This window comes from Desmodus rotundus, chromosome 11 (genome assembly GCF_022682495.2).
Source record: "Desmodus rotundus isolate HL8 chromosome 11, HLdesRot8A.1, whole genome shotgun sequence".
Taxonomy (NCBI): Eukaryota; Metazoa; Chordata; class Mammalia; order Chiroptera; family Phyllostomidae; genus Desmodus; species Desmodus rotundus.
Window position 1 is genome coordinate 61227773 of NC_071397.1, and position 14663 is coordinate 61242435.

At 34.1% G+C, this 14663-nt stretch overlaps 1 protein-coding gene across 1 annotated transcript in view; it reads left to right on the plus strand.

The window, feature by feature from the left end:
- AFG1L (AFG1 like ATPase) overlaps positions 1-14663 on the plus strand; it is a 206212-nt gene that overhangs the window by 88138 nt on the left and 103411 nt on the right. Inside the window, exon 7 of the mRNA XM_024551786.4 lies at positions 6267-6325. Coding sequence (XP_024407554.2) covers positions 6267-6325 — 59 coding nt within the window. The remainder of the gene's footprint in view (positions 1-6266; positions 6326-14663) is intronic.

Genomic DNA, 14663 nt, shown 5'->3' on the forward strand with positions numbered 1-14663 from the left:
TGGTAAATATTAGGATAAATATAAACAACTAATGTTTTCTCTTAATTTTTAAAAAATAGAAATGATTGTTTTATGTGACATTAGAACATTTTCTTGTTGGGATTATTATGTATGTAGATATGATGCATATGACACGTATAGCATTAAGTGAAGAGTCTAGCTGGACCTACATGGATATAAGGTGTCTACATTTTTTTGTAAAGTGATATGATATTAATTCTAGGCAGATGAAAAGTTAAGGATATTCATTGTAATCCTTAGAACAACTAAACTAAAATAAAAGCTAATAGACAAATTGAAAAGGAATTTTAAAATATATTCAAGTCATTCAAAATAGGTAGGAAAAGAAGAATAGGAAACAAAACAGAAGAAACAAAAAGAAAACAAATAAAACCACAAACCTAAATATTAAATGTTAATAAACTAAACATTACAAAAAAGTAGAGATGATCAGAATAAATTAAAAAAACATCAAGATATAATTTAAATAAAGATAGATGGAAAATAAGTTGATGCAAAAAGATAAACCATAGAAATGACAACATGAATGTTAACATGGATTTATTAATGTCAGCTTAAATTGAGTCCTGCACAACTGGTCCCTGCAGCCTCACCGGAGAATCCTTTAGCTGGGCTCAGCCTTTCCTTCCTCAGCTCATGGCTGCAGTGGGCCTGCATCCTGCACTCCTGGGCAATGAATGGTGCTGCAGTGTGCCTGGCAGGGATTACAGTTGCAGGTAAAGCAAGTATTCAGTGGTTTGTGGAAAATAATTTTGAGCCTAAGATCAGTTCAACAACAGAGCATTTTTTATCTAGGAGGATTTCTGTATATCTTAGTTCCTCCTTTTAATTGTTATTTATCTTTTGTCTTTATCATTCATTTCAGTGTAGACATATAGTAGGAAATTATAAATGTATATTCAATTGAATATAAAACTATAACACCATCAAGTGGGAGCATTTAATTAGACATATTATTTACACATTTAATAAAATACTGTTTGAACTCCAATTAGTTTTTTAAAAAAGAAGCTAAATAGCTATTACTATTTAAATGGCCTTAAGGTACCATTTATTTATTTGTTTGTTTGTTTGTTTAAAATTTAGTCTTTACTGTGTTTTTTTATTACCTTTTAGTCCCCTTGTACCCCCAGCAATCACCACACTGTTGTCCTTGTCCATGAGTCCTTTTTCCTTTTTGCTCCATCCCTCTACCCCCTAACCCCCCCTCCCAGCTGTCATCGGCTCTCCATCTATGAGTCTGTCCCCATTTTCCTTGTTAGTTCAGTTTTCTCATTAGATTCCACATATGAGTGAAATCATATGGTATTTTTCTCTGACTGGCTTATTTCACTCAGCATAATGTTCTCCAGGTTGATCCATATGGTCACAAAGTAAAATTTTCTTCTTTTTTACAGCCAAGTAGTTTTCCATTGTGTAAATATCCCATTGTTGTTTTATCCACTCATCTACTGGTGGGCACTTGGGCTGCTTCCATATTTTGGTAATTGTAAATAATGCTGCAATGAACACAGGGTGCTTATGTTCTCTTGAATTAGTGTTTTGGGTTCCCTCAGATATATTCCCAGAAGTAGGATAGCTGGGTCAAAAGGCAGGTCCATTTAATTTTTTGAGGTATCTCCATACTGCTTTCCACAGTGGCTGCACCAGTCTGCATTCCTACCAATAACAAAAGAAGGGTTTCCCTTTTCCACATCTTTGCCCGCACTTGCTGTTTGTTGATTTATTGATGATAGCCATTCTGACAGGTATAAGATGATATCTCATTGTGGTTTTAATTTGGATTAGTGACATTGAGCATCTTTTTGTACGTCTATTGGCCATCTATATGTCTATATCTTCTATAAAAGAACCATCTCTGAAAGGATAAATCAAATTGGTTCATGAAAGTGTATAATTATTTTGTGTTTATTTATAGGGAAACTCCTTTTCCTTGCCTGTCTGAAATGTTTTCCTTACTCTAAACTGATAAATATTTATATAAATAAGCATTCATTTCATCCTGATGGTTTTGACACTTGGATTTTTTTTAAAATTATTTTATTGTTGTTCAATTACAGTTGTCTGCATTTTCTCCCCATCCCTCTACCCAACCCTAGCCAAACCCACCTCCCTCCCCTGCTTCCACCCTCCCCCTTGGTTTTGTCCATGTGTCCTTTATAGTAGCTCCTGAAAACCCTTCTCCCCACTGTCCCTTCCCCCCTCCCCTCTGCCCATTATTAGATTGTTCTTAACTTCAATGTCTCTGGTTATATATTGTTTGCTTTTTTCTTCTGTTGATTATATTCCAGTTAAAGGTGAGATCATATGGTATTTGTCCTTCACCACCTGGCTTATTTCACTTAGCATAATGCTCTCCAGTTCCATCCATGCTGTTGCAAAGGGTATAAGCACCTTCTTTCTCTCTGCTTCCTAGAATTCCATTGTGTAAATGTACCATAGTTTTTTTGATCCACTCATTTGCTGATGGGCACTTAGGTTGCTTCTAATCCTTGGCTATTGTAAATTGTGCAGCTATGAACATTGGGGTGCATAGGTTCTTTTGGATTGGTGTTTCAGGGCTCTTAGGGTATAATCCCAGCAGTGGAATTGCTGGGTCAAAAGGCAGTTCCATTTTTAGTTTTCTGAAGAAATTCCATACTGTTTTCCACAGTGGCCGCACCAGTCTGCATTCCCACCAACAGTGTACTAGGGTTCCCTTTTCTCTGCATCCTCTCCAACACTTGTTTGTTGATTTGTTTATGTTGGCCACTCTGACCGGTGTGACACTTAGATTTTTAAGGAAAATATCTACATATCCATGATCATTTCCAAAGTATTTCTGTAGACCCTTGTAATTACTTTAAAAATCCTCTTGTGATTTAGCAAAAAAGGAAAAAGGACTCATGGACAACAATGTGGTGATTGCTCAGGGGAGGGGAGCATCAGGGGACTAAATGGTAATGGAAAAAAGATACAATAAAGATTAAATTAAAAAAATCCTCTTTGCATGTATTTCATCTGTAAGTATTATTATAGTCATTCATTGTGGAGAATGTAGAGGTCCTTATACCCAGCTCAAAAACTGAATATTCCATAATTTCACTATTCTATCTTATATACCAAGAGCTCTTTTAGCTCTGTTCATAGAGCATTAAAACAATGTAGGCAAGAACTTATGCTGAATTTTAAAATAGCATATAGTAAATAATGACAAATGCTGATATAAACATATTATAAATCTTTATGTCTAAGAAAAATAATATTAAACAACAAATATTAAAAATTTTGTTAACTAAATAACATTTCAGGAGATGGATCTATTGCATCGATAATCACCATATTATTTGAATTGCAAAAAACTCTTCAATTTAATGAGTACAGTCCTTTTCACTTAAGTGTCCTATAAAGTCCTAAAGGTTTTAAAGATGAATTTTGTTTAGAATTTTGTTTAGAAAATACTTCTCTGGGCATAAAGGTTGAATTATATATCAGTGTAAAGGCTGATTTTTTTTAAAAAAGTTAACCCTTTAAGAACTAAATCTTAGAGACTTAAAGGCATTGTTATTCTTATTTACCTCTGCTGATGAGTGGAAATCTTTTAAATAAGAGTACTGCAAGTGGGCCCTGGCCCGTGGAGCTTGGTTGGGCATCATCCCACAGACTGAAAGGTCATAGATTTGATTCCTGGTCAGGGCAGACGCCTAGGCTGCAGGTTCCATTTCCAGTCAGGACATGTACCAGAGGCAGCCTGTTGATGTTTCTTTCTCATCTCACACTGAGGTTTCTCTCTCTCTTTCCCTTTCTTCCCCCTCTCTAAATAAGCATGTCGTCAGGTGAGGATTAAAAAAAAAGAATATTACCAGTGGGGCTTTACATCTATCTCTGCCATTAGCCAACTAAAAGTTGCATGCTTGTTACATTACATCTCAGAAACATATATGTCCATAAAAAAATTCCTTGAGTAAGTCTAAAGGTTACCTTTAACATAGATAAACTTTCATTAGTGTAATATCTTACTTTTAATTCTATAACATTGTGTTCTTTAATGTCCATTACTGTTGTGTATGTTTTTTCCCAGTAAATTTTCAAAAGACTTACTGAGTCATAACTGACATCCAGTAAATGGCACATATTTAGAGGATGCAATTTTGAAAATATTGACATATGTATATACCTGTGAAATCATTACCACAATCAACACAGTGAACATTTCAGCCCTGGCTGGTGTGGCTTAGTAGATTGAATGCCAGCTTGGGAACTTAAAGTTCACTGGTTCGATTCCCAGGCAGGTCACATGCCTGAGTTGCAGGCCAGGTCCCCAGTTGGGGGCGTGCGAGAGGCAACTGATCTATGTTTCTCTCCCACATTGATGTTTCTCTCCCTCTCTGCCTCCCTCCTTTCCCCTCTCTCTGAAAATAAATAATATTAAAAATACATATAATGAACATTTCCATCACACCCCAAACTTTTCTCATTCCTTTCTTTATCTCTCCCTGCCATCTGTGGGCCACATCCCTCTTTTCCAGGTAGCCACTGATTTGCTTTTTGTTTCTATAGATTTGTTGACTTATTGTCTAGAGTTTTATATAAATGGAATCACACAGTATTTTCTCATGTTTTTTTGGCCTGGCCTCTTTTACTTTGCATAATTATTTTGAGATTCATCTTTTTGTGTATGAATAATTTTTTTATTGCTGAGTCATGTTTCATTATACAGATATGTCACAGTTTGTTTATCCATCTACCTAATGATGGACTTTTGGATTGCTTCCAGTTTTGGGCTATAACAAACAAAATTTCAGTTTTTAGCTATTACGAATAAAGGTGCTATAAACATTGTGATTTTAAAATTATTTTATTTTCTATTTTTACCCTTTACTGGCAATCATGGCTGTCACCTCTTACCACACAGCAGTGCTTTTCTTTCCCAGCGACTTGGTAATTACTGAAGACTATGAAAATACCTAACTTTAAACTTATTTTGCTTATTCAAGTTATTGCTTATAAGAAAGAAAAGATCTCATTTTGAATATGAAATCCTTACAGCCTGGTCAGCATTATTACCTTTTATAATATCCCTAAGTAAAAATTTTAAATGTAACTGCTTTAAAGCCTCTAGTCCTTAATTAACCAGAGCTTATGCAAATACTTCTTCACTATAATGATGTTATGATGAATATTTTTCTAAAGAGAATAAATGTTTCCTAATGACCATATTTTATTTCCATAAGTAAATGTGGCAGTTGAAGTCTTTCTTAGTTATCAAATTTTCTCTAAACAAAGAAATACAGAAAGGATCCCATAATACAATACTTTTAAGAAAAATATGAGACACATACGCTAGTTTGTGTTTTTTATTATTGAGAAAACTTTTTATAGTTCCCATTTTTATAAATACTTTTATTTAAAAAATCTCATTACTTTAGAGTTAACCTTTAAATGGAATGTTTTGTGTGTAATAAAATTTCAACCTCTTGAAAAAATATTCCATCTCCATTTTCAAAGAAAAAATATGCAAAGCTTAAAATTTGTTGCTTCTTTCCACTTGTTTGCTCTTGGCAATACATGTATATATGTGTTTGTATGTGTATGAACATATACTGTGACATATATATATATATAAAACATCACTGTAAGGCAATAAATACTACCTGTTTATGATATATAATTACATTAAACTTACAGCCTTTAAGAGTGGAATTTTGACTTTTAGATAATTTATTTTAAAGCAAATTGGTCTTAATGTCATTCACCTTAACGTGAACTATATAATTTTGATGCAGGTACACACACAGTTCTGTCTATTGATAGGTTTTCTTAAAAGCCTAATGTAAAAAGGCTAATCTTATTACACACTTCTAATTGTATACTCAGAAGTTTTATTATATGTTGAGAAAAAGAGATATGATTCCTTTTCCAGTAAAATTTTACATATTCAGATATTAAATACTTTTAAATATATCAATGTGATAGGTTATTATTTGTGATATATTTCAAACTCCTTTATTGCTTTTAATTATCATTTAAAGCTGATTTGATTGAACGACCTTTGATTTTCTTTCTGTGATTGTTAATGTTTTCTCTTATTAAGAATATAATGAATTTTCTGTAGTACCAGAATAAAAATGAGTTTTAGTTATTTTTTTCCTCTTTTGCTCCTTTATCTTTTTTATCAGTAGAAAGCATTAGTTTTCAGGCTAAAATATAAGCTAACATTATGATTTAGACTAAGTAAAAAGCTAATACCAATTTTTTTCTTTCAGATCTCTATAAAAACGGACTCCAAAGAGCTAACTTTGTACCATTCATAGCTGTCCTGAAGGTGAGGCAAATTGCTTGTGTTCACTGACGAATATCATATTGATTGATAATTGAGGGCTTTTATAAGATTGCTACGGTGTGGCATTCAAGCAAAATTTTTTGATGTTTTGGTAGTAGTAGTCAAACACACTAAAGGAGAAAATAATCTTTTCTATATAGTGTTCATTAATATGTACACAGGAAAAACTACAAAATATAGACTAAATTATTATCTAACTGAAACACTTGATAGTTTGCATTTTATAAATTTTAATTTGAAGCCTGTTCATAAATATTATAGTGGAATATTTAAACTTATACATTGATTTCTAAAAAAATGGTTAATATTCCTGTTACCTTCAGTTTAATAGTGGACATTAACATGTTTTCCTAACTATTAAAGTTGCTATTCTAAAGTAATATTATTACAAAAATATTCTAATATTATATAAGTGTAATTGCCATCAAGTTATCATGAAATTATGTCAAGTTGAGGCACATAAATCATTTAAATATTTGTGTGTATCATTATGGAAGAGTTGAAAATAGTCTTCATTACAGTATGATTAAGAATAAAATAGCCTCCCTTTTCACTGTTAATTTAAGTGTTTTTACATGCTTATTCAACATTTCCACATTTTTTAATTGAATTTATTGGGGGGGACATTGGTTAGTAAAGTTATATAGGTTTCAGATGTAAAATTCTATAATAAATCATCTGTATATAATATTATGTGTTCACTACTCTAAGTCAAGTCCCCTTTCATCACCATCTATTCCCCCTTTACCCTCTTCTACTCCCCCCTAACCATGCTTTTTTCCCTCTGGTAATCACTATACCATTGTTTTTGAGTTTTTTGGTTTTTTTAGAGAGAGGGGAAAGGAGGGAGAAAGGGAGGGAGAGAAACATGGATTGGTTGCCTCTCACATGCCCCCAACTGGGGACTGGGCCTGCAACCCAGGCATATGCCCTGACTGGGAATCGAACTGTCAATCTTTTGGTCTGCAGGCTGGCCCTCAATCCACTGAGCCACACAAGTCAGGGCTGTGAGGTTTTTTCCCTTAATCCCTTAACATTTTTCACCCAGCATCCCCAATCCCCTTCTCTCTGACAGCTGTAAGTCTGTTCTTTTTATCTATGAATCTGTTTCTGTTTTGTTTATTTTGCTCATTAGATTCCACATATAAGTGAAATTATATGGTATTTGTCTGTTTCTGACTGGCTTATTTCACTTAGTGTATTATTCTCCAGATCTATCCATGCTTTCGCAAAAGGTAAGATTTTTTTCTTTTTTACAGCTGAATAAATGTACCACATTTTTTTTTTATCGGTTCATCTACTGATGGGCACTTGGGCTGCTTCCAAATTTTGGCTATTGTAAATAATGCTGCAGTGAACATTGGGGTGCTTATATTCTTTTGAATTAGTGTTTTGGGTTTCTCTGGATATAATCCCAGAAGCGGAATCACTGGGTCATGAGGCAGTTCCATTTTTAATTTTTGAGGTAACTCCATATGGCTTTCTACAGTGGCTACTCCAGTCTGCATTCCCATCAACAGTGCAGCAGTAGGGTTCCCTTTTCTCCACATCCTTGCCAACTATTGTTGTTTGTTGGTTTATTGATAATAGTCATTCTGACAGGTGTGAGGTGATATTTCATTGTGGTTTTAATTTGCATTTCTCTGATGATTAGTCACTTTGAGCATCTCTTCTTTTGTCTATTGGCCATCTCTACGTCCTCTTTGGAGAAGTGTCTATTCAGATCCTCTGCTCATTTTTTAAACAGATTTTATGTATTTACTTTTAGAGAGAGGGGAGGGAGGGAGAGAGGGCAAGAAACATATGTGTGAGAGAAGCATCGATCAGTTGCCTCTTGCACACCCCCAACCAGGGACCAGGCCGCAACCCAGGCGTCTGCCCTGACTGGAAATTGAACCGGGGGCCTTTTGCTTTGTGGAATGTTACCTAATCAACTGAGCCACACCAGTCCTCTGCCCATTTTTTAAATTGGATTGTTTGGTTTTTTGGTGTTGAGTTATGTAAGTTCTTTATACATTTTGGATATTAACACCTTATTAGATGTATCATTGGTGAATGTGTTTTTCCCATTCCGTAGGTTGTCTTTTCATTTTGTTAGTGGTTTTTTTGCTGTGCAAAAACATTTTAGTTTGATGTAGTCCCATTTGTTTGTGTTTTCTTTTGTTTCCTTGCCTAAGGAGGTATATCAGAAAAAAATATTGCTACCAGAAATGTCCAATATTTTACTACCTATGTTTTCTTCTAGGATTTTTATGGTTTCTGGTCTAGCATTTAAATTTTTAATCCATTTTGAGTTTATTCTTGTGTATGGTGTAAGAAGGTGGTCTAGTTTTATTTTTTTGCATGCATCTGTCCAATATTCCCAACACTATTTATTGAATAGATTTTATCTTTACCCAAAATATTGGTAGTTATTTATTTAAAAAATTGTTTATTTATTTTTACATGTTTAAACTTCAGTCACCTTCAAGCTACTCTCCATTATGCAATATACCTATTGAGACTTTTTTCCCACTGATCAAAACAGTTTGTGAACTTGTCAATTTTGATGCCTTTTAGTGTTTCTGCTGCTTTTTGTTTCACCTCTTCCACATCTGCAAAATGTTTCCCTTTGAGGGCTTTTATCATCTGGGCAAACAAAAAAAGAGTTGCTCAGGTCTGGTCTGGTGAATAGGAAGGGTGGGGCATGGGGGTCATGCCATTTTTGCTCAAAAAACTGCTCAACACTCAGCGTGGTTTGGGCAGGTGTGCTCGTAAATTACCCATCATGAAATGGGCAAATGTATTGACAGAGTCTTCAAAAAAATTCACTGAAGCCAAACACAGCCTCTCACAGCAAAGCCAGCTGGTGCACTGATACAGATGGGTTCCTAGAGCACTCACCTAGCTGAGAAAGCCTGTACTAAAAGGGGCCTGCCCTCCAGAAGATAATTCCAGGTATTTTTGGTTCCTCGATCCTTTGTTCTTGCCTCCTTTGTCAAGTGTTAATTGACCATAGCATGGGGTTATTTCCGGGTTTTCCTTTCCGTTCCGTTGACTTATATGTCTATTTTTATGCCAGTACCATTATGTTTGATTACTATGGCCTTGTAGTATAGTTTGATATCTGGTAGTGTGATTCCTCTAACTTTGTTCTTCTTTCTCAAGATTGCTGTGGTTATTTGGTGTCTTTTGTGGTTCCATAAAAATTTTTGGAATACTTGTTCTAGTTTTATGAAATACACCATTGGTATCTTGATAGGAATTGCATTGAATCTATAGATTGCCTTGGGTAGTATGGACATTTTAATGAGGTTAATTCTTCCTATCCATGATCATGGTATTTGCTTCTACTTATTGGTATCTTCTTCAGTTTCTTTCTTCAGTGCCACAGTTTTTTAAGTACAGGTCTTTTACGCCTTTGGTTGAATTTATTCCTAGGTATTTTATTTTTTAATGCAACTGTGTTTATTGACAACCTACTATGTACAAAGTGCAACATAACGCATAATGGATAATATAATAATGAAGTAGACTGTGTTATTTTGTTTGCAAGTCATTTAAAATATAGCTGGGCATCCAATATGCACACAAATACCTGTAACAGAAAGCAAAATGTAATAAGTACCAAAAAGAAGCATAATTATATAATTATGTACCAGAATATAATTCCCATAATTTTTAGGTACATAATTTTTACCAGTTGATAGCATCTGAAGAAAGGATAATGTTGTATTTTTTTTAAACTAAAACCTTAAATATTCTTACTAAGATGGAGGAGTAAAAATATTTTATCTTCAAATATTTCAAAGATACAGTCAATTTTTCTGAAATAACACTCTAATTGCAATTGTTGGTACCAAATTTTATTCCCTGTGCTATACTTAGAGGATTCAAACATCTGTTTCCTTGACCAATTTTTGGTTCCCAGAGGATTTTAATTTCTCTGAATTATTTATAGATGTAGGGAAAAGTACATTTTAAAAATTATGCTGTTAGCTATTTTTTCCATTGTATTCATGTTCTGTATATGGGAGAAGGTAGATTTGCAGTGTTTCCTCCACTCCAGGGATCCAAAGCAATATGGTGTTTATAGATACCGATCTATAAACAATGAAACTAAGAAGAATAGGTACTAAATACAGTATCTTCATACAGCATAAAATACATGAAATATAAAGAGAGGTTGTTCACAGAATGAAAGAAGTTAAAAGGTTCTCAGGGAACTTAGTAGCTGAATGACTTTTTTTATTTTTATTTTTATTTTGGCCAGTAATTTGTCATACTTTAATACATAATAGCATTATTAATAGGCAACTAAATTAACCAGATTAAATTTAACTTTTTCCCATCCCACCCTTAATGTTCTTTTTTTTTTTTTTTAAGAAGGAAAACCAAATAGATGAATAATCCAAATTTGGAATCAAACAAGAACTAAGATAAGTAATGCACAATTTGAAATTGAACATGAACTGAAATCTCATGATTGGAATTTCATGGAAATACCCTATTGGATGGGAAAAGATATAAAACATCTTATTTATTTAAAAGATTTTTCACATGTAACAGAACAGCAGTCTGATGAAGTGTACAGGAGAGCTGGCTTTCCTGGAGCTTTTTTGGTGGGTGTACGAAGTTTCTGTTGTAAAGAAAGGTTGTATCATATCAATTGAAATGATATTTTGCCTATTCACATATGCTAGTGTTACTCTATAATTTTGGCCCATGTAAGAGAAATGTATAGCAGAAGTCAATTTTGAAACAAATAGAGAATCTTAATTTAATAAAAAGAGATTATAAGCAAGATAGAAGTTTTGGGGGGGAACAATATAATGTAAAATCCATTTCTTATTTACATTCTCCTTTATTTTATTTTATTTTTTAAAGATTTTATTTATTTTTAGAGGGAGGGCTAAAGAGGGGGAAAGAGGGAGAGAAACATCAATGTGTGGTTGCCTCTCACACTCCCCGTACTGGGGACCTGGCCAGCAACCCAGGAATGTGCCCTGATTGGGAAGTTGAATGGGCAACCCTTTGGTTCGCAGACCTGTGCTTAATCCACTGAGCTACACCAACCTGGGCCTACATTCTTCTTTATAAACCAAGTGATAACACGTTTGGTATTCACTACAAAAACTTGTGATTTGTTGCTCATGGTGTAAAAAAATAACAAAAACATATAATCTATTAGTAAACAGTATTTTCATAAGATAGTATGAATGATGAAGACTCATATGCTAGTAAAAGCCATAAGTCCATCAACAGATTAATAAAAAATGTGATATAGCTATACAATGAAATATTATTCTACTTTAAAAAGGAATGAGTGTCTGACAGAAGCTACATTATGGATGAACCTTAAAGACATGCTAAGTAAGTTCAGCCAGATACAAAAAAGGACAAATATTATATGATTTCACGATATGAGGAACCCATGAAAGGCAGATTCATAGAGACACAAAGTAAAACAGATGATACCTGGGGCTGAGAGGAGAGGGAGAAACAGAGTTATTGCTGAGTTTCTGGGATGATGAACACGTTCTGGAAATGGATATTGGTGATGGTTGTGTAACATTGTGAATGTACTTAATGCCGTTGAATTATTCACTGAAAATGGTTAAGATGATCATGTACTTAATGCCGTTGAATTATTCACTGAAAATGGTTAAGATGATCAATTTTAGGTTATATATATTTTATGGCAATTTATTTAAAAAAAGAAAGAAAGAAAGCCACAGAACTAGAAAAGATACAGAACATGCTCAGGTACATTTCCACTAGGAAGCATCCCTAGACTAAATCCTTGAAAAAGCAAAGCAGAATAAAACACAAAAGCAATCCTTACATATAATTTATACTGCCTGTTACATATGGAGTTACTGTTTTGCTCAGGTTTGTACTTTCTTTGTGTTTATTTTGCTGTTTTTTCCTAATTTTTTGAGATTAATTTTTATGTCATTTCAACCTTCTTTCCTAGGCTGTTTTCCTTTAAATAGTTGTATCCATGAAGTTTTGATATTTGGTATTTTCACTGTCAAGTTCAAAGTAGTTTTTGACTTTCATTGTGATACCTACTTTACCCCATGAATTATCTCTGGTATGTTTCTTAATTTCCGAACATACGAGAGTTTTTGTCATTATGTTTTTGTTACTATTTTCTTAACAAATGTTTAATCGCACTGTCGTCAGAGAATGTATTCTGTGTGACTTGAGTCCTTTCAAATTTGTTGAAACTTGTTTTGTGGCCCAATATGTGGACAGTATTGGTAAAATATTCTCTGTGTTCTTGAAAGTAATGACTACTCTATAGTTGTTGTATGTGATATATATGTATAATAGAACGTATCCATTAAGTAAGGTTTGTTAATTAAATGCTGTTCAAACCTTTATTATTCTTACATATTTTACCCATCGGTTACTGAGAGGCTTACAGAAAACATCTTCCACTTGGATTGTGAATTTGTCTGTTTTCTTATAATTTTGTCATTGACCTTAAATCATTGGAGACTGTTATAAGTTGCATACAGATTTAAACTTATTAAATATTGCTTGTGAATGGGGCTTTTTCTTTTCTTTTCTCTTTTTTTTAAATCCTTACCTGAAGACATGCTTAATGGTTTTAGAGAGAAGGGAAGGGAGGGAGAGAAACATCAATGTGAGAGAGAAACACCAATTGATTGCCTCTCACACACGACCCGACTGGGTACTGAACCCACAACCCAGGTTTGTGCCCTGACTGGGAGGTCAACTCACAACCTTTTGGTTTATGGGACAAGGCTTCAACCAACTGAGTGAGCCACACTGGCCAGGACTGTGAATGGGACTTTTTCTAACCAATTTTATTACTAAGTAATAATGCTCTTCAGTTTCAAGTATAGTCATAATTGCCTTTGAAGCGTTATTATCATGTCTGCTTTCAAATGTTTATCAGATAATTCTAACATCTCCTGTCATCTTGATGTTGGTATCTATTGATTGTCTTGGCGTATTCAGTTTGGAGTCTTCATGGTTTTCGGTATGAGTGATTTTCAACCGAAACTTGGACATTTTCGTGATTTGTCATGATACTTTGGATCTTATTTTTAATCAATATTTTATTGTGGTAAAATATATATAACATACAATTTATCATTTTTACCATTTCGAATGTACAGTCTAGTTTATTCACATTGTTGTGGAACCATCACCCATCTCCAGAACTCATTTATCTTTCCAAACTGGAAGTTTGTACTCATTAAATAATCGCTCCACATTCTCCCCCTCCCCAAGTCCTGGCGATTGCCATCCTACTTTCTGTGTCTAGGAATCTGTCATTTCTAGGTATCTACTATAAATGGAATCATATAATATTTGCTATTTTCTATCTGGCTTAATTCACTTAGCATCTACCTTTAGGATTTATTCATGCTGTAGCAAGTGTCAGAATTTCATTGTTTTCTAAGGCTGAATAACATTCCATTATATATTTATACAATTTTGCTTACCCAATCATCTGCTGATAGACATTTTGATTGTTTCCATTTTTTGGCTTTTGTGAGTAATGCTATTGTGGACATTTGTGTACAATGTCTGTTTTGGTCTCTGCTTTCAGTTCTTTTGTACATATATAACTGGACAGAATTTCTGGATCATATAGTAATTCTATGTTTAATTTTTGAGAAGATGTCATTCTGTTTTCCATAGCTGCTGTACCATTTTATATTTTCACCAGTAATGCACAGGGGTTCCAGTTTCCCTACATCCTCTCCAACACTTGTTCTTTTTTTCCTTTTTAAAAAATAATAGCCATTGTAATTGGTGTGAAATATCTCATTGTAGTTTTGACTTGCATTTCTTGAATAATTAGTGATATTAAGCATCTTTTCACGTACTTATTGGCCATTTGTATATTTTCTTTGTGGATTTTATTTAAACTTTTTGTTTTAACTGGCTATTTTTGATATTATTCTGGCAAGAGAACAAGAGGCATCACCTCATTACTTCCAGGTATAAGTGGAAGTCCAGGTTCCCTGTTCAGCCTCCATTGGCACCTGAATCAGCGGTGCCCTTGTCACTGCAGAGAGGGGTTCCCATCTCCACAGACATCATGGGGGTAGGGTGATGCTCATTATTGGCCAGCAGGGATCAAAGTTTCAGCTTCCTACATAGCCTTCATTGACATTACCCTGGCAGGAGTGTGGGGATGCCTCACTGCAGCCTGTGAGAGTGTAATTCTAGGCCCCCCTCAGCCTTTGCTGGAAAGAGTGGCTGTGGTACCAGGGTTTGTTTTGTTTTGTTTGTGGTGTTTGCTGCAGTTACACTGCCATTTTCCTGCTCCTTTGGTTAAAAAGAGCAGGCTTTT